Raw genomic sequence first — 21,242 nt, forward strand, 5'->3', positions numbered from 1 at the left:
ATTTATTTTTTTGTCTGTTTTCTTATTCTATTACTTTGTGATTCTTTTGTTACGTTTGCCCACTATGACTGTAGAATTATTATTTTTCCTATATAGCTGTTAATTTGTGCTTTAGATATTTTGAGACTGTGCTACTAAAAGTGCAAAACAAATGTATAAATATATCTTCGTAATGGAGTGAACCTTTAACTTCTATGAATGTTCCTCTTTATCTCTAGTAATACTTCTTACCTTAGAGTATACTTTGAAAGTAGTATAAACCAGCTGAATTTATTTACTGTTTGTATGGTATATCCCTTTTTTCTATTCTCTTTCAGCCCTTCCATAGACTAATAATTAAGGTATGTCTTATGAAAGCAACATATAATTGATGGGTTTTATAGCACACTATCCCAAAATATGGTACCTTGGCTTGAAGGAACTTGAAAAATGACAGGTACAGGAAGGACTCTCTGACCTTCCCCTGAAGCAGGTCAGTAAGACCCTCCTGTGAGAGGTGACCTCCCTATACCTGAAGAAAAGGACCATCCTTATCTCTGATGATGGAGGGAAGCTGAGAAGAATTTGAATGAACAAGCCTTACTAAGTTTCCATTAGTTTACTACCCTTAAGTCATATCGTCTGGTCCTATCACATTTTCCCATCACTCTCCCCTCATCTAACCTAGTATAAAAATGTTCAGGTTTAACCATTTCTTTGGGTTTTCATTTTCTTATGAAGGGTCCTATGTCATGTAAAACTTAAATAAATTTGCGTGCTTTTCTCTTGTTCATCTGTCTTTTGTTACAGAGGCCCAGCTGAGAACCTGGAGGAATAGAAGGTAAAGATTCTTTTCCTTTTCTACAAAAGCAACATATAGTTATTTATTTCTCATTCCTCTATTCTGCCAATTTTTGTATTTTAATTGGACCATTTAGTCTAGAATTTAATTAATGAAACATTTGGGTAATTTATACTATCTTACTATCTGTATCCTTTTGCCCCACCTATACTATGTTTCTATTTGCTCATTCCTCTCTTCTTTTAATATTTATTTAAATTCTATTTTTTGTCCTCTATTAGGTAAATATTTATGCATTATTTTATTCTCTTAATGGTTACCCAGAGCTGCACTGCCCAATTAAGTAGGTACTGGACACATGTGACTATTTAAACTTAAAAATTCTAACATATGTTACTTTATACTTTAGTATATTAACGTTGATGATTATGATAGTTAATATCGAGTGTTTATTTAATCCTCACAACAACGCTCTGAGTGGATATACTATTATTACCTGCATTTTACAGATAAAGGAATTGAGATGCAAGAAGGGTAAGTAAATTACCCAATCTAATAAGTAACAGAGACTGGATTTGTACTTAGAGGCTGTGCCTTAGGCATTTACACTTACATGATATTTTCCATGGATTTGGGTTTAATAAAAATGGAGATTGGGTAAAGTTGTGCAATCTGTAATCTCTTTATGGCATTTCCAGACACATCGAGGATACAGTGTTTGCCCTAAAACAGAGGGAATAGGGAAGAAAAACAAGTGAACCAAGTATTTTCAACTATATCAAAGGTACATTTCCTACAAGTACAAAATTGAATTATGATGTTTGGATCCTGTTCACTTTAAGCAAACTTGTCATTTCTGTTATGAAGACAATGAATAATGACTATGGATAACTGGTTTTCCATTCTCAAATATTACATTTAAAAAGGAATGAAAATACAGTTCCCTTACTCCTAGCTTTCACAGATCAGTAATCTCTCAAAACGGCAACCAATATGGGGTTCCTATCTTTTACTTCGCTGAGAAAGGGCACTAAAAAATACCCTAAGCTACCATCTTACCACAACCATCATTTCATAAAAGAATATATGATCAGGGCTTCCCTGGTGGCGCAGTGGTTGAGAGTCTGCCTGCCGATGCAGGGGACAAGGGTTCGTGCCCTGGTCTGGGAAGATCCCACATGCTGCGGAGTGGCTGGGCCTGTGAGCCATGGCCGCTGAGCCTGTGCGTCCGGAGCCTGTGCTCCGCAACGGGAGAGGCCACAACAGTGAGAGGCCCGTGTACCGCAAAAACACACAAAAAAAACAAACAAAAAAACAAACAAAAAAAAATATATGATCAAACAAGAATGTAAAAGTGTAGGATAAAGGCGAATCTTTAAAACTGAATAAATTTAAATTTATAAAACCTCACTACCACTCTCTGTTCTATTTTTCATCTTACTGGTGACCAGTAAAAACTTTATCACAAACTGAAGCATTTGGAAACCCCAATTCTGAATTTAAGACGCTTTCCTGACATGCTTAAATTCACTGCCAAAGGCCATTAAGATTTTTAGTAAAGATGAGCATTTCCATGTTAAATAGGGTAGTACTTCTAATTTATCAAACAGATTTTATTATAACTTTTAAAGTCAGGTCTACCCCATAATGCGTCTTGTAATCTAAGGGCTTGAATCCACCCGAATGAATGATAATTTCAACTCAGTAGGACTATTTAAAATAAAAAAATTAATATTTTATGAATATTTCAAACATATAGAAGGTAAATAACATATATACATGTACCCACCACCTCCTTTTAGTAGATATTACTATTTTACCTGATTGCTTAGAAATTTTAAAAAACTTTACATTGAAACATTAACATTCTATCTTGTTTGCTTTATTTTACCTCCCTGTATATATATGTACACAATAGTTTAACAGTAAATTGCAAACATAAAACTTCTTTACCCCTTATTTCCTAAACACAATGACATCTCTTAAATAACCACAGTATAATTTCAGTTGGTCATCTAGTATCCTTTACTGCAAAAGGAAAAAAAGTATTCTTGCTCTAGGGTCCAATCCAGGACCACACATTGCATTTAGTTGTACTGTCTCTTTAGCCTCTGTCAATCTGGCACAGTTCTTTAGTCTTTGTCTTTCATGATCTTGATATTTTTCAAGAGTACAGAACATTTTTTTTCATAGAATATGCCTCAACCTGGGTTTGCCTGAAGTTTCCCATCAGATGGCAGGATACACATTTTTGGTAGGAATACCACAGAAGTGATGTTGCATCCTTCTCAGTCCATCATATCAGGAAGCATAAGATGTCTACTAGTGATGTTAATTTTGATCACTTTTTAAAGGTTTTTGTCTGCCAGGTTTAGATTACTATTTTCCTTTTGTAGCTGATAAGTATTTGGGGCAAGGATATGTTGAAACTATGTAAATATCCTGTTTCTCATCAGGTATTGATTCACTCATTAATTTTAGCATACACTGATGATTCTTGCCTGAAACAATTATTATCATGGTGGTTGTCAAGAGAGCCCTCCTAATTCCATCATTCCTTCTAACCTTATAAGTAGACATTCTAATAATGTAAGGTAAATCTTTCCCTTCTATCTACTTATTTATTCATTCATATATTTATTTATACCATTATACCATTATGGACTCTTGGATTCTTGTTCTCTGTTATAATCAGTTATTATCATTTATTTTAATATTCCAATTATGCCAGACTTGGCCACTGTGGGGCCTTACAGGTTGGTTTCAGTGTCTTTTTGACATATTTGTATCATTCTTTAAGCACTTCCTTAGTTTTCTGACAGAGCAAAATGTTCTAGGCTCATCTTGTACTTTCCCAGTGGAATCAGCCGTTATTCTAATGAGTTCTGGACCTTTTTAATGGAGAATAGTATTTAGAAGCCAAGATCTAGACACTAGATATTCTCATTGTTTATTGACGAGTCATCATTTTTAGGCCTCCTTTGTGGACAGAGCAAGAAAACATATATACACATTTATATTTCTATATCTGTATTAAGATGCATGGGTTTATATTCATATCTCTAATTCCAATCCAATTACCACAGAGTTTATTCTACCCTCTCCCCTTTCCATATTTCTAAAATCCCTTCTTTGACAGTGAGAAATCTAGCTCCCATCAATTGTCAATATATTAATTTATTTGCTCAACTCTAAAATATACCTTAAAGTAGTTTCAGATCTATTAACCCATACCACTCTAATTAGAGTTCAATATTTGTTCATAGGCTTTCTGTCTTTAGCCTGTCTTCAAGGATTATTGGGATTAAGACTTCTCCCCTCCCTTCCTCTCTTCAATGAAGTTATTTGAAAATTAATTTAAAAATAACTATTTGAAACAGTTAGACTAGGTTTAGTCTGCTTATATATCATTCTGCTTTCCCCTCATCTTCTCTTTTTGTTTTTTTAATATACAAAATGTTAACACAGTTCTAAAGTCAAAATTATACAAAAAGGTATACTTGGAGAAATGCTGCACCTCCATCCCTTCTACCTCAATCCCAATCTCCCATCCTTTCCACTCCTCCCTCGTAGGTAACTGATCTCAGGTTTGATTTATCATTTTTATATCTTATTTTTGTGTGAATTGTGTATTTATTTCTTTTGTCCATTTCCTAATAGATTCTGGTCTCTATTCGCTCAATTTTTAAGAGTTTTTAATATTCGGGAATATCAGCCCTTTTCTTGAAGATTTTTTGTCAGTTGTTTTTTGACATTGGTAATGGTGTTTTCTCTTAGTTTTAGGAAAAGTTTTTTTGTCAAGCAAAAGTCTTTTTGTTTTCATGTGTTCAGAAGTTGTCAGTCTTTTACTGCATCTGAATTTTGATTCATGGTTAAAAAAACTTCCCTATGCCCAGGTTATATTTTCTTCTGTCAATTGTGTATGGTGTGAATTTTTGTGTATGGTGTGAAGTATGGTTCTTTTATTTATTTATTTGGTTGCACTGGGTCTTAGTTGCAGCACCTGGGCTCCTTAGTTGTGGCATGCGAACTCTTAGTTGCGGCATGCATGTGGGATCTAGTTCCCTGACCAGGGATTGAACCCAGATCTCCTGCATTGGGAGCATGGAGTCTTACCCACTGTGCCATCAGGGAAGTCCCCCAGAAGTATGGTTCTAATTTACCTTTTCTCCAGTTGTTCCAGCACTATTTACTTAAAAGCCCATTATTAAAAGCCCCTGTGATATGAGATTGCACCTTTGTCATATACTATATTTTCATATGAATTTGGGTCTTCCTGGATTCTCTTTTCTATTCTACTCGTCTTTTTGTCCTATTCATGGGTCATTAACACACTGTTTTAATTAAGAAGTCTTAATAGTATTCTTTAATATCTGGTAGGGCTGGAATCTCTTGCAGCTTTTCTTTTTGTGTGGTCCTGGCTTCTCTTATGAACTTCAATTCGTCTAACCCCATAAAAAAGCTGGTAGTTATTTTTACCGGGATTGTGCTCATATATAAATCAGCTTAGACAGAACTGGCAGCTTTACAATGTTGAATTGTCATAGCTAAGAACAAGGGATGTCTTTACATTTGATCAAGTCTAATATTCTGTCTTTCAGGAGTGTTTTACAGATTTCTTCATGTAAGTCTGCATATTTCTCATTAAGTCTACTAAGTATTTTACATGCTATTTCTTACATTATAAATGGGGTTTTCTCTATAATAATCTTCTGATTACTGTTCATGTAAAAGAAAGATATTAATTTCTGCATATTAATTTTATATGCTACCTTACTCTAGCTTTTTGTCTTTGATTTTATAAGTCTTTAATTTTATAATAAATTTATATTTTACAAAATAAATTTTGTATGGTTTCTAGGTTACTATATTATCTGAAAACAGAGATAGTTTTATTTCTTTTCCAATTCTTATGCCTCTGATTGATTTGTATTGTATAATAGCATTGACTAGTACCTTGAGTAGTAGTAGAGATAATGGACATCCTTGCCTTGCTCCTATCATAATGGCACTGCCTCAATGTTTCTCCCATTAAGGATTTCGATCTGTCCCTCTCAATCTTTTTCTTTTTTCTCTTTAAAAAAATAACAACAATCTCTGTATTTTTGAGATTTCCCCCTCCCAGTAGAGGTACTGGATTTTACCAAATGCTTTTCAGGCATCTGTGAATATATGATTTTTCTCTTTAGATCTGTTAACGTGGTAGATTACATTAATGGATTTCCTAATATTGAGCTGACTTTAAATACCTTTAATCCCATTTGGTCATGGTATATCATTTTTGCAATGTGGTACTGGATTCTGTTTATTAAAATATTTAACACTTTTGTATTAATATTTATCAGTGATACTGATCTATAATTTTCACTGTCTTCATCAGGTTTAGATATCAATATTAGACTTGCTTCATAAAAAGAATGCTCTTGAACAGTACTTATGGAGCTTTAGGATGATCTAACCTTTCAAGATTTATTAGAATTCCCCCATGAAGTCATCTGGGCCTGATGTTTTTTGTGGCGTAGTTTCTTGATAACTTGCTCTATTTCTTCTAAAGATTTCTTCTTCTATAGAAATCTTTCCATCTCTAATAGGTCAATTTTGGTAATCTGTATTTTTCTAGGAAATTATCCATCTCAACCAAGTTTAAAATTTTATTTATATAAAGATATGCAATACAGTCTTTTATGATTTCATAATATTTCAATGGTTATGCCCTCTTGTCATTTCCTGTGTCTAGTGTTTGTGATTTTCCCCTTAAAAAAAAATCAGGTTAGCTAGTAGTTTGTCTATTGTGTTATTTCTTTCTAGATCTTCTGCTTTTCTATTCTCCACCTTAATTTCTTACAAAAATCCATTTTATTATTTTTATTATAAAGAATATGTATGCAAGTGACAAAAATCTTAAGTAGTTCAGAAAGCATATAATGTTAAAGATACAAGTTCTGTTTTCCCCCAAAGCACTAGGAGGAATGTCAGTTAAAAGAAAAAAAGGCTTAGTTAAGGCATAACTGATATACAATAAACTGCAGATATTGAAAGTATACAATTTGGTTAAGTTTTGACAATGTGTATATACCTTGAAATCATCACCATAATCAAAATAATAAATGTATCAGTCACTCCCCAGTTTCATGCCTCTTTGTAACCTCTCCTTCCTGTCCTTCTCCAAGCAACCACTAGTCTGCTTTTTGTTACTATAGATTTGTATGAAATTTCTAAAACTTTATATAAGTACAGTTATTCAGTATGTAGTTTACTGTCTGGCTCCTTTCACTTAGCATAACTACTTTGGGATTCATCCATGTTGTTGTGTAACATCAACAATTTATTACTTTTTATTGCTGAGTAGTAGTCCATTACACGAATATACCACACTTTGTTTATCCATTCACCAGATGAGGGACATCTGGGTTATTTCCAGTTTTTGCCCATTATAAATAAAGCTGTTACAAATATTCATGTTACGTCTCTGTATGGACATATGATTTCTTTCCTCCTATCTCTGTCAAAACTTGGTAATGGTCAGTTTAAAAAAACTTAGCCATTCCAATGGGTATGTAGTGGCTCTTCATTAAGGTTTCAATCTGCATTTACCTAATGAATGACTGTGTTGAGTATCTTTTCACGTGTTTATTGGCCATTTTTATATCTTCCTTCGAGAAATGTCTTTTCAAATCCTTTGTTCATTTAAAAATAGGGTTGTCTTTATTATTGTGATGAAAGAGTTCTCTACATATTCTAGATACAAATCTTTTATGAAATATATGATGTGAAAATATTTTCTCCTAGTATATGGCTTGTCTTTTTATTCACCTAACAGTGCTTTTTTCTTTTTCCCCCAAGAGCAGAAGTTTTAATCTTGATGAAGTCCAATTTATCATTTTTTTTCTTTTATAGATCGTGCTTTTGGTATATTATCTTAGGAATCACTGCCAAACCCAAAGTCATGAAGATTTTTCCTATGTTTATAGTTCTAGGATTCAGATTTAGGATCTAGTTTGAGTTAATTTCTGTGTATGGTATGAGGCGTGGCTAGTCAACGTGGCTTGTTCCATCACCATTTGTTGAAAGAATATACCTTTCTCCACTGAATTGCCTTTGCACCTTTGACCACAGCTGTCCATATATATGTGGGTCCATTTAAGGATTCTCTAGTATGTTACACTGATCTACCTTTTTTTTTTTTTTTTTTTTTTTTTGCGGTACGTGGGCCTCTCACCATTGTGGCCTCTCCCGCTGCGGAGCAGAGGCTCCGGACGCGCAGGCTCAGCGGCCATGGCTTATGAGCCCAGCCACTCCGCGGCATGTGGGATCCTCCCGGACCAGGGCACGAACCCTGTGAACCGCAACGAAGTAGTAGTGTCCCCTGCATCGGCAGGTAGACTCTCAACCACTGTGCCACCAGGGAAGCCCTGATCTACCTATCTTCATGCCAATATCTTTATGCATACCATCTTGATTAACTGTATTTTTATAAATTTCAAAATGAAGTAGTGTGAGTCCTTCAGCTTCGTTCTTTTTCAAAGTTGTTTTGGCTATTTTAGATCTTTTGCATTTCCATATGAACTTTAGTATTATTATCATGTCAATTTCCACAAAAAGAGCTCCTGGGATTTTTGATTGGGGTTGTACTGAGCCTAAAGTGCAAGTGAACAAAACTGATATCTAAACAACACTGAGCCTTTCAATCCATGAGCGTCGTGCATCTCTCCATTTATTTAGGTCTTCTTTAATTCTCTCAGCCATGCTTTGTAGTTTTTAGTGTACTGATCTGCAAATTTTTTTGGTCAGATTTATCTCTAAGTATTTAATATTTTTTTAATGCTACTACAAATAATGTTTTTTAAAATTTCAATTTGGTCTAGTATATAGAAATACAATTGATTTTTGTATATTGATCAATACTGTATCCTTTGATCTTGCTAAACTTATTTACTAGTTCTAGTAGCATTTTTTTTTCTTTTTGTAGATTCTATCAGATTTTTTACATAGACAATCATGTTGTCTGCAAATAAGGACAATTCTACTTCTTCCTTTCCAATCTGGATGACTTTGATTTCTCTCTCTTGTCTTACTGCACTGGCTAGGACCTCTAGTACAATGATGAAAACAAGTGGTGAGAGTGGGTATCCTTGACATGTTTCTGATTTTAGGGGGAAAACACTAAGCTTCTTTTATCATTAAGTATGATGATAGGTGTAGGATTTTTAGAATATTATTTATCAGTTTGAGAAAGTTCTTTTCTATTCCCAGTTTGCGGAGAGTTTAATCAAGAATGGATGTTGGGGGACTTCTCTGGTGGTGCAGTGGTTAAGAATCTGCCTGCCAATGCAGGGGACACAGGTTTGATCCATGGTCCAGAAGATCCCATATGCTGTGAAGCAACTAAGCCTGTGCATCACAACTACTCAGCCTGTGCTCTAGAGCCTGTGAGCCACAACTACTGAAGCCCGTGTGCCACAACTACTGAAGCCTGCGTGCTCCAGGGCCCATGTCCTGCAACTACTGAGCCTGCGTGCTGAAACTACTGAAGCCTGCGCGCCTAGAGCCCGCTCTCCGCAACAAGAAAAGCCACCGCAGTGAGAAGTCTTGCACTGCAACGAAGAGTAGCTCCCACTTGCCGCAACTAGAGAAAGCCCGCGCACAGCAACGAACACATAATGCAGCCAAAAAAAAAAAAAAGGATGTTGGATTCTGTCAAAGCTTCTCCTAAACTATGGATATAATCATATGGTTTTCCTTTTTTAGTTTAATATGGTGAGGTAAACTGACTGCTTTCTCATGTTAAAATTTACCTGGAATTCACTGGATAAACCCTAACTTGGTGGTTATATTATCTCTTTTATATTGTTAGATCAAATTTGTAAAAATTTTGTTTAGAAATTCTGCATCTATGTTCACAGAAATTGGTCTGTAGTTTTTTTGGTAATGTGTAGTCAGGTTTTGAAATCTAGGTAATGCTGGACTCAGAATAAATTGGGAAGCACTCCCTCTTTTTAGATTTTATGGTAGAAAATGGGTATTATTTCTTCCTTAAGTGTTTGGTAAAATTTATTAGTGAAGCCATCTGGGCCTGGAGTTTTCTTTGTGGAAAGAAAGTTTTCTTTGTGGAAATTTTTAAATACAAATCAATTTCTTTAACAGATGTAGGGCTATTCAAATTATCTATTTCTTCTTGAGCTTAAGTAGTTTATTCCTTTCAAGGAATTTATCCTTTTCATCTAAATTGTTGAACTCAGTGGTATAAAGTTGTTACTAATTTCTGACTTTTCTTTAAATATTTGTAGATTTTATTTCTCTCATTCCTGATTTTGGTAATTTGTGTCTTTTCTCCTTTTTTCTGACCAGTCTGGTTAAAGGTTTATCAATAACTTTGATCTTCTCAAAGGACAAGTTTTGGTTTCATCGATTTTATCTATTGCTTTTGTTTTCTTATTAGTTTCCTCTCTGATCTTCATTTTCTTCCTTCTGCTTACCACATAATTTCTGCTTTTATTTATATCATGTTCTTCCTTTATCTTTTTCTAGTACTTTACACTAGGGATTTGGTTTATTTATTCTCATTCATAAAAAAAAATTATTTATTTAATTTTATTTTTGGCTGCGTTGGGTCTTCGTTGTTGCATGTGGGCTTTCTCTAGTTGTGGTGAGTGGGGGCTACTCTTCGTTGCGGCACGCGGGCTTCTCATTGTGGTGGCTTCTCTTGTTGCAGAGCACGGGCTCTAGGCACGTGGGCTTCAGTGGTTGCAGTGCGCAGGCTCGGCAGTTGTGGTGCATGGGCTTAGTTGTTCTGCAGCATGTGGGATCTTCCCCAACCAGAGCTCAAACCTGTATCCTCTGCATTGGCAGGCGGATTCTTAACACTGTGCCACCAGGGAAATCCCTATTCGCATTCATTTTTCTTTGGAAAAGTTCTTAAGGCTATGAATTTTCCTTTGATCAGTGTTTTAAATGTATCCCATGGATTCTGATATGTACTACTTTCATTTTTAAGAAATTCTGTAATTTCATTTTGTATTTTCTCCTTCACTTAAGAGTTAAGCGGTGGCTTTAAATTTTCTAACTGGGAGAGAGACTGGCCAAGATGGCAGAGTAGAAAGACCCTGAGCTCACCTCCTCTCATGAGCACACCAAAATCACAACTACCTGCAGAACGACCATGTATGAAAAAGATCAGAACTTACCAGGAAAGATCTACAACTAAACACATAGAGAAGGAATGACAACAAGACAGGTAGGAGGGGTGTACTTGTGATATAATCAAGTTGCATACCCCTGGATGGGTGACCCATTAACTGGAGAATAATTATATTACAGAGGTTCTTCCACAGGAATGAGAGTTCTGAGCCCCTGGGGACCCTGCACCAGGAAGACAAGTCTCCACAGCATTTGGTTCTGAAGGCCAGTGGAGATCAATTTTGTGAGTCCCAAAGGACTGGGGGAAATAGAGACTTCACTATTAAAGGGTGCACACAGAATCTCACATGCACCAGCACCCAGGGCAAAAGCAGTAATCTGATGGGAGCGTGGGCTGACCTACCTGCTGGTCTTGGAGAATCTCCTGGAGAGGTGGGGTGGCTGCCACTCACCCTGGGGACACAGACACTGGTGGCAGCCACACGTGGGAGTTTTCTACCACGTGGACACTGGTGTGAGTGGTCGTCATAGTGGGATCCTCCTTATGGCTCATTAGTGCCAAGAACTGGCCCCACCTAACAGCCTGTAGGTGCCAGTGCTGTGATGCCTCAGGCCAAACAACTAACTGGGTGGGAATACATCTCCACCTATCAGCAGACAGGTTGCCTAAAGACTTCCTGAACCCACAGTCACCTCTAGACATGCCCCTGCCCAAGAGAGGGCCATGACCCAGCTACATCTACCAGTGGAAAGGCACCAGCTCTGCCTTCCAGGAAGCCTGAACTAGCCTCTAGACCAGCTTCACCCACCAGGAGGCAGACATCAGGTGCAAGAAAACCATAATCCTGCAGCCTGCGGACCCAGCCTGCCCACAGAAGGCCAACAGAAGCTTTGGGACTCCCCGGACACTGTGACCAACTGTATGAGGAACCGCTCTGCCACCAGTGATCTGACACCAGCTCTGGGATCCCATGGCCCTGCAGCCAGACTCCAGGACCTGGCTTTGCCTGCTAGTAGTCTGGCACTAACCCCACAGGACCTGGCTTCACCCAACAGTGGGTGGACAACAACCCCACAGTCTTTTGGGCCCTAACTCTGCCCATCAGTGAGCTCGCATAAGCCCTGAGGCATCCTGGGGTTCTGCAGTCACCCACTGTGTGACCAGGCCATGCTAACCAACAGCCAGCGGCCAGCAGTACAAGGCAGGGCCTGGCAACTAACCGGGCTAGGGGCCAATCAAGCCTACCACACTGCCCACATAGTCAGCGTCTCACAACAGAATGACCCCCCTTCATAGGGGGATCACCTGAAACATGTATCTTGGGTGACGAGATGGGAGTGTGCTGCTGGGACACATAGGGCATCTCTTACAGAAGGCCACTTGTCCAAGGCTGGGAAATGTAACCAACCTACCAGACACATAAAAATACAAATAGCAACTTATATAAAATGAGGTGGCAGAGAAACATGTTCCAGACAAAGGAACAAGATAAAACCCCAGAAGAAGAACTAAGTGAAGTGGAGATAGGCAATCAACCCAAGAAAGAATTCAAGGTAATGATTGTAAAGATGATTAAAGAACTTGGGAGAAGAATGGATGCACAGAGTGAGCGGGTAGAAGTGTTTTTTTTTTTTTTTTTTTTGGCTGCTCTGTGCAGCTTGTGGGATCTTAGTTCCCCAAGCAGGGATTGAACCTGTGCCCTCTGCAGTGGTGTGGAGTGCTAACTGCTGGACCATCTGGGAATTTCCAAATTAGAAGTTTTAAACAAAGAGTTAGAAAATATAAAGAACAACCAAACAGAGATGAAGAATACAATAACTAAAATGAAAAGTACACTAGAAGGAATCAATAATAAATTAAGTGATACAGAAGAATGGATTAGTGAACTGGAAGACAGAGTAGTGGAAATTATTGCCACTGAAGAGAAAAAAGAAAAAAGAATGAAAACCAATGAGGACAGTTAAACAGACCTCTGGGACAACATCAAGCACATCAATATTTGCATTACATGGGTCCCAGAAGAAGAGAGAGAGAAAGGGGCTGAGAACATAAATGAAGACACAACAGCTAAAAACTTCCCTAACCTGGGAAAGGGAACAGTCACCCAAGTCCAGGTAGTGCAGAGTCCCAAACAGAATTAATCCAAAGAGGAACATACCAAGACACATTGTAATTAAAATGACAAAAATTAAAGATAAATAGAAAATGTTAAAAGCAGCAAGGGAAAAGCAACAAATAACATGCAAGGGAACACCCGTAAATTTTTGATTTTTCATCAGAAATTCTGCAGCCCAGAACGAAGTGGCATGATATATTTAAAGTGATGAAAGGGAAAAACCTACAACCAAGAATACTCTACCCAGTAAGGCTCTAATTTAGATTTGATGGAGATCAAAAGCTTTACAGACAAGCAAAAGCTAAGAGTTCAGCACCACCAAATCAGTTCTACAGCTAATGTTAAAGGAACTTCTCTAGGTGGAAAAGAAAAGGCCACAACAAGAAACAAGAACATTACAAAATGAAAATACTCAATGGTAAAGGCAAATACACAGTAAAGGCAGTAGGAAGGTTAAAAGAGAAAAGTAGTAAAATCACCTACATCCACAATAAGCAGTTAAGGGTTATATAAAACAATCAGATAAACAGTAATCGTGAAGGGAAGAGAGTACAAATGGCAGGTCTTTAAAATGCATTTGAAATGAAGAGATCAGCAACTTAAAACAATCACGTATACATACAGACTGCTATATAAAAGCCTCATGGTAATCACAAACCAAAAATCTGTAATAGATATACACACAAAAAAGAAAAAAGAATCCAAACATAACACTAAAGGCAGTCATTAAATCACAAGAGAACAAAAGAAGGGAAAAAAAGACATGCAAAAACAACTGCAAAGCAATTAACAAAATGGCAGGAAGAACATACATACTGATAATTATCTTAAATGTAAATGGACTAAACGCTGGAATCAAGGATACAAAAATAAGACTGGTGTATATGCTGTTTACAAGAGACTCACTTCAGATCTAAAGACACACACAGACTGAAAGTGAGGGGATGGAAAAAGGTATTCCATGCAAATGGAAATAAAAAAAAGCCAGAGTAGCAATACTTATATCAGATAAAATAGACTTTAAAATAAAGACTGTGACAAAAGACAAAAAAGGACACTACATAATGATCAAGGGATAAATCCAAGAAGACATAACAAATGTAAATATATATGCACCCAACATAGGAACACTTAAATATATAAGGCAAATTTTAAAAACATAAAAGGAGGAATTGACAGAACACAGTTGTAGTAGGGGAGTTTAACATCCCACTTACAACAATGCGCAGATTGTCCAGATGGAAAATCAATAAGGAAATACTAGCCTTAAATGACACAATAGACCAGATGGACTTAATTGATAAAGAGCATTACATCTGAAAGCAGAATACATATTCTTTTCAAGTGCACATGGAACATTCTCCAGGACAGATCACATGCTAGGCCACAAAACAAGCCTTGGTAAATTTATGAAAACTGAAATCATATTAAGCATCTTTTCTGACCACAATGCTATGAGACTAGAAATCAACTACAGGAAAAAAAACTGCAAAAACCACAAATATGTGAAGGCTAAATAATAAGCTACTAAACCACCAATGGATCACTGAAGCAATCAACAAGCAAATAAAAAATACCTAGAGACAAATGAAAACAAAAACATGATGATCTAATAACTATGGAACACAGCAAAAAGCAGTTCTAAGAGGGAAGTTTATAGAGATGCAGCTTACCTCAGGAAAAAAGAAAAATCTCAAATAAACAACCTAACCTTACATCTAAAAGAACTAGAAAAAGAAAAAAAACCCCTCCAAGTTAGTAGAAGGAAAGAAATCATAAAGATCAGAGCAGAAATAAATGAAATAGAGATGAAGAAAACAATAGAAAAGATCAATGAAACTAAAAGCTGGTTCTTTGAAAAGATAAATAAAATTGATAAACCTATAGCCAGACTCATCAAAAAAAAAAAGAGAGGGGGTCCAAATCAATAAAATCAGAAATGAAAAAGAAGTTACAACTGACACCACAGAAATACAAAGGATCATGAGAGACTACTAGAAACAACTATATGCCAATAAAATGGACAACCTAGAAGAAATAAACAGATTCTTAGAAAGGTACACTCTCCCAAGAGTGAAACAGCAAGAAATTGAAAATATGAGTAGACCCATTACCAGTAATGAAAACTGTATCAGTAATTAAAAACCGCCCAACAAACAAAAGCCCAGGACCACATGGTTTCACAAGTGAATTCTATCAAACATTTAGAGAAGAGTTAACACCTACCCTTCTCAAACTATTCCAAAAGACTGCAGAGGAAGGAATGCTTCTGAACTCATTCTATGAGGCTGGCATTACCCTGATACCAAAACCAGACAAAGATATCACAAGAAAAGAAAAAACTAGAGGCGAATTATCAATGATGAACATACATGCAAAAATCCTAAACAGAAATTTAGCAAACCATATCCAACAGTACATTAAAAGGATCATACACCACGATCAAGTGGGATTTATCCCAGATGCAAGGATTTTTCAGTATACACAAATCACTCAATATGATACACCACATTAACAAAATGAAGAATAAAAACCATACTATCATCTCAATAGATGCAGAAACAGCTTTTGACAAAATTCAGCACCCATTATGATAAAGCTCTCCAGAAATTGGGCACAGAAGGAACATACCTCAAGATAATAAAGTCCATTTACAACAAACCCACAGCTAACATGATACTCAAAGGTGAAAAGCTGAAGCATTTCCTCTAAGATCAGGAACAAGACAAGGATATCCACTCTTGCCACTTTTATTTAGTAGTAGAAGTCCTAGCTACAGCAACCAGACAAGAAAAAGAAATAAAATGAATCCAAATTGGAACTGAAGAAGTAAAACTGTCAGTGTCTGCAGATGACATGATACTGTATACACAGACTCCTAAACACATCACCAGAAAACTACTAGGGCTCATCAATAAATTTGGTATAAAGTTGCAGGATACAAAATTAACATACGGAAGTGTGTTGCATTTCTATACACTAACAACAAACTATCAGAAAGAGAAATTAATGAAACAATCCCATTTACCACTGCATCAAAAAGAATAAAATATGTAGGAATAAACCTACCTGAGGAGGTAGAAGACCTGTACTCAGAAAACTATAAGACACTGATGAAAGAAATTGAAGATGACGCAAATACATGGAAAGATATATCATGTTCTTGGATTGGAAGAATTCATATTGCTAAAATGAGCATACTACCCAAGGTAATCTACAGAGTCAATGCAATCCCTATCAAAATACCAATGGCATTTTTCACAGAACGAGAACAAATAAATTTAAAATTTTTATGGAAACACGAAAGACCCCAAATAGCCACAACAATCTTGAAAAAGAAGGATGTATGTATAGGAATCATGCTCCCTGACTTCAGACTATACTACAAAGGTAGAGTAATCAAAACAGTATGGTACTGGCACAAAAACTGACATCACTGGAACAGGATAGAAAGCCCAGAAATAAACCCATGCACTAATGGTCAACTAATCTATGACAAGGAGGCAAGAATAAACAATGGAGAAAAGACTTCACTCTTCAGTAAGTGCTGCTGGGAACACTGGACAGCTACATGTAAAACAATTAAATTAGAACATTCTCTAACACTACATACAAAAGTAAACTCAAAATGGATTAAAGACCCAAATGTAAGACCGGATAGTATAAAACTCCTAGAGTAAAACATAGGCAGAACACTTTTTGAAATAAATCACGGCAATATTTTTTTGGCTCTGTCTCCTAACACAAATGAAATAAAAGCAAAAATAAACAAACAGGACCTAATTAAACATAAAAGCTTTTGCACAGCAAAGGAAATCATTGACAAAATGAAAAGAAAACCTACTGAATGAGAGCAGATATTTGCAAATAGTAGAACTGATAAGGGATTAATATACAACATATATACAGCTCATACAACTCAGCATCAAATAAACAAATAACCTGTTTAAAAAGTGGGCAGAAGTGAATAGACATTTTTCCAAACAGGCGATGCAGATGGCCAGCAGGCACATGAAAAGGTGCTCAACATCATTAATCATCAGGGAAATGAAAATCAAACCACAGTGAGATACCACCTCACATCTGTCAGAATAGCTATCATCAAACAGAGCACAAATAACAAATGTTGGCAAGGATGTGGAGAAAAAGGAACCCTTGTACACTGCTGGTGGGAATGTAAATTGGTGCAGTCACTGTGGAAAACAGTATGGAGGTTTCTTAAAAAACTAAAAATAGAACTACCATATGACCCAACAATTTCACTCCTGGGATATACCTGAAAAAACAAAAACACTAATTCAAAAAGATACACGCACCCCAATGTTCACACCAGCATCATTTACAATTGCCAAGATATGGAAGCAACCTAAGTGTCCATCAACAGATGAATGGATAAAGAAGATGTGGTATATATACATAATGGACTACTACTCAGACATAAGAAGAATGAAATTTTGCCATGTGCAGCAACATGGACGGATTTGGAGGGTATTATGCTAAGTGAAATAAGTCAGACAGAGAAAGACAAATACTGTATGACATCACTTATATGTGGAATCTAAAAACACAACGAACTAGTGAATATAAGAAAAAAGAAGCAGACTCACAAATACAAACTAGTGGTTACCAGTGGGGAGAGGAAAGGGGGAGTGGCAATATAGGGGTAGGGGACTTAGAGTACAAACTATTATGTATAAAATAAGCTATAAGGATATTCTGTACAAAATGGGGAATATAGCCAACATTTTATAATAACTATAAATGGAGTACAACCTTTAAAAACTGTGAATCACTATATTGGACACCTCTAACATATATAATATTGTACATCAACTATACTTTAATATGAATAAATAATAAAAATTTTCCAGTTGGCCTGGCTTTCAGTTTTTGATTTTCTAATAATTTATAGCTTTACTGCATTGTGATCACAGTGTTATTTGTAATATTTCTACTTTGTGGGACCTCCTGATATTTTCTTCTCCACAAGGTTTGCAGAAGAAATAGTTTGCTATGATATGGTGTTACTTTTCTATTTATCAATAATCTGAAGTTTGGATATTATTTGGCAGGCTGAGGTGTGTTTTTTAAATTTTTAAAAAATTTAAAAGAAATACAATATTACAAGTAAAGCTAAAGCTACAGTTTCCTTCCTTTTCTCTCAAAGGAAAACCACCGAATAGCAGCTACATATACACCTGAAGTAGATGTGTATCATTCCCATGCATTTTTTTTCCCAGTAAATATTTTTATTTAAATTGAGGTACAGTTGATGTACAATATTATGTAAGTTTCTGGTATACAACATAGTGATCACACTTTTTAAAGGTTATATTCTATTTATAATTATTCCCTGGGCTGTACTATATATCCTCATAGCTTATTTGATACCCATGCATGTTTTTATGTTTATGAAAACACGAAATATGTATTAATGAACTACCTTATGTTAATTAAAGTTTATATGAATAGTGTCATCCTGTATATATCCTTTGCAACTTCATTCATTCACCATATAATTTTGAGATTTATTAATGTGGATACACCTAATTAGTGGATATTTTAGTTTATTCACTCTAGCTTCTGTATCCTACTGCATGAATAAATAACAGTTAATTATCCATTCCCCTTTCCTGAGTCCAATTCTTCACTACTATAAAGTGCTACTATGCACATCATTATACATAATCCTTATGTGTGAATCTCTACTTAGATACCAAGAAATAGAATTTCTGAGTCACAGGTTATGTACATTTATTTGGTATTGCCAAATCGTTCTCAAATAAAGTGCTATTAATTTTACCCCCATTAGCAACATCTAATAAGATTTTCTATTTTCCCAAATTCTTGCCATCACTGAACATGTCCATTTTTTCGATTTTTAAAACTAATCACAATTAACCAAACCTCTTATTAAAGAAAGGAGCACTTACAGATGGAAAACTGAGATGTTGAATTACTGCTTTATATTTTGTAGGTATTTCATGACTAAGTCTTAAACTACTATAGTTTTGAAAGTATAAAATAATTTGTTGATGTTTATTTTCTAGGCCCAAAGATTGATTTAAGTATAGCAGCACATCTGGAGTACACTGTTTTGGCTTTACCATAAAACTGCCTTAACCCAATGTCAATATATCATCAGACTGCTTTCAAAAAATCTGTTGCTGTTACAATGTTACTGAGTATTTTTCCACACTGTCTTTTATTAAACGACCATTCAGGAGAAATTTTTGCCTAGTCTCAGTACCAGGAGCCACTTACACTTATCTTGAACATCTGGTTCATTTTTATTGATGATCTTAGCTTCTTAATTATGGTACTTGTTGGAAAGCTAGGGCTAAACACAAGTTCTATCTCTAGCAAATGTACAGGACCCCAAAATAATAACCTCCCCTCCTGCAGAGATTCATGTCATCATTTCTATTCTTATTTTCTTTGTTGCTCTTCTTTTTTTTTTTTTTCAGTACGCGTGCCTCTCACCGCTGCGGCCTCTCCCGTTGCGGAGCACAGGCTCCAGACGCGCAGGCTCAGCGGTCATGGCTCACGGGCCCAGCTGCTCCGCAGCATGTGGGATCCTCCCGGACCGGGGCACAAACCCGCGTCCCCTGCATCAGCAGGCGGACTCCCAACCACTGTGCCACCAGGGAAGCCCGTTGCTCTTCTTATTCTACTTTATCTTATATATATTTTTCTAAGTCACCTAAAAGTAAATATTTAGTTGAATAAATTCATAACATTGCTTAGATTAATCAATGCTGCAACATGTATCTATATTTTTTCAAAAACATGAATTAAAAGTTTCTATCCATCATTCTTTCATACTGTCAAAGGCATATCTGAAAAAAAAAAAGCGTATCTGATTAGAAACTTTATTCTGGGATCACTCTGATGCTTACCTTTTCTGCTACTTCTCGCACAGACTGAACACTTGTTCCATACAGATGGTTGTTATACTGCCCAGCTTCAATGAATTTATGTTCCTGGATATCTTTTTCCATTTGCTCTCTTGAAGTCACAAAATGATAATCTCTTCCATCTACCTCATAATCTCGTTTTGGTCTAGTTGTATCTTTAATAGAAAAGAACTTGAGGAAGTGTTTAATATTAAAAGGCACAACAAAGCCATTTTCTACTTAAAGAATCGTTTTGTAAAGTTCACTACAACAGAGATTGATTTAAATTTGAAAAGTGACAATAATATGGAGGATGAATAACTGATAAAATAAGTATAAACCATTAAAAAATGGTACTGTTTACTTTGACCACACACAGTGACAAAATGTTAAGAACAAAAATTAAGAATTTTTATGTGGGTTACTCACGAGGAACACATGATCCAAATTTGTCAGGAAATTCTGAGATCAAGTCATCATTTATCCTGTCTTTCATAGGTCCCAATATGATCACTGGTCGAGTATAATTAACTATAAAAATATACTGCATGTTAAAAGAAATAAACACTTAACAAACATCTATGTATTTTACTTCACTAGAAAACAAAAGTATCCTTAACTGTTATGAAGAATTTATTTTTTATTCTTTCTCCACCAATGATGCCTAACTTGATAGTTTACAAACCTTTATTAAAATCTTACACTTCAGTCAATCTCCTGTTGGAAGTCATACACTTAGATAATTCAACCAAGTTATATTCAGCATTTTAGCAGATAATGTTTCTATACATTGCTATCATCATCTCATTACAAATGAGAAAACACAGTACAGTGTTTTACTGATCCCTTTTCAAGTAGAAACTGTAGGGAAGCAGATCAAAGAAGGGCAAAAAAGAAACTGGGTATAATCAGAGTAGTCATCGAGAAAGATGATCTAATAAAAGTGTATACGCTGGACTGTAAGGGACCATGTTGGAAGCAGGGAGATTGGTAGTGAAAATGAGACTTAACATTGTGGTAGGAGGGATGAAAGGAGGTTATAAATAAGAAAGGTATGATAAGAATAAATAGGGCCTAGAAACTGACTAGACAAGGGAGATGAAGAATAGAAAGATCAAAGATGATTCCAAGATTTTGAACAAGGATAGTGATACTATTATGAACACTGGAAAGAAGTTGCTTAGGAAATAAAACACCAATATAAAATGATAAGATTTTAATAATCTATGGGCTAAACCATGTTTCATAAAATACATATAGTAAATTTATATATATATATATATATATATATATATATATATATATATATAT

General features: G+C 35.8%; 1 protein-coding gene across 9 annotated transcripts in view; it reads right to left on the reverse strand.

The window, feature by feature from the left end:
* DLG1 (discs large MAGUK scaffold protein 1) overlaps positions 1 to 21,242 on the reverse strand; it is a 286,699-nt gene that overhangs the window by 12,813 nt on the left and 252,644 nt on the right. For all 9 annotated transcript variants that reach the window (XM_027108229.1, XM_027108241.1, XM_027108235.1 and 6 more), the window contains 3 exons: positions 20,361 to 20,462; positions 19,935 to 20,107; positions 1,395 to 1,504 (listed from right to left, as the gene is read on the reverse strand). In XM_027108229.1, coding sequence (XP_026964030.1) covers positions 1,395 to 1,504; positions 19,935 to 20,107; positions 20,361 to 20,462 — 385 coding nt within the window. The remainder of the gene's footprint in view (positions 1 to 1,394; positions 1,505 to 19,934; positions 20,108 to 20,360; positions 20,463 to 21,242) is intronic.

The sequence above is a fragment of the Aethalodelphis obliquidens genome, unplaced genomic scaffold, assembly GCF_003676395.1.
Source record: "Aethalodelphis obliquidens isolate GAN/ISIS:26980383/991018 unplaced genomic scaffold, ASM367639v1 scaffold1, whole genome shotgun sequence".
Lineage (NCBI taxonomy): Eukaryota > Metazoa > Chordata > Mammalia > Artiodactyla > Delphinidae > Aethalodelphis > Aethalodelphis obliquidens.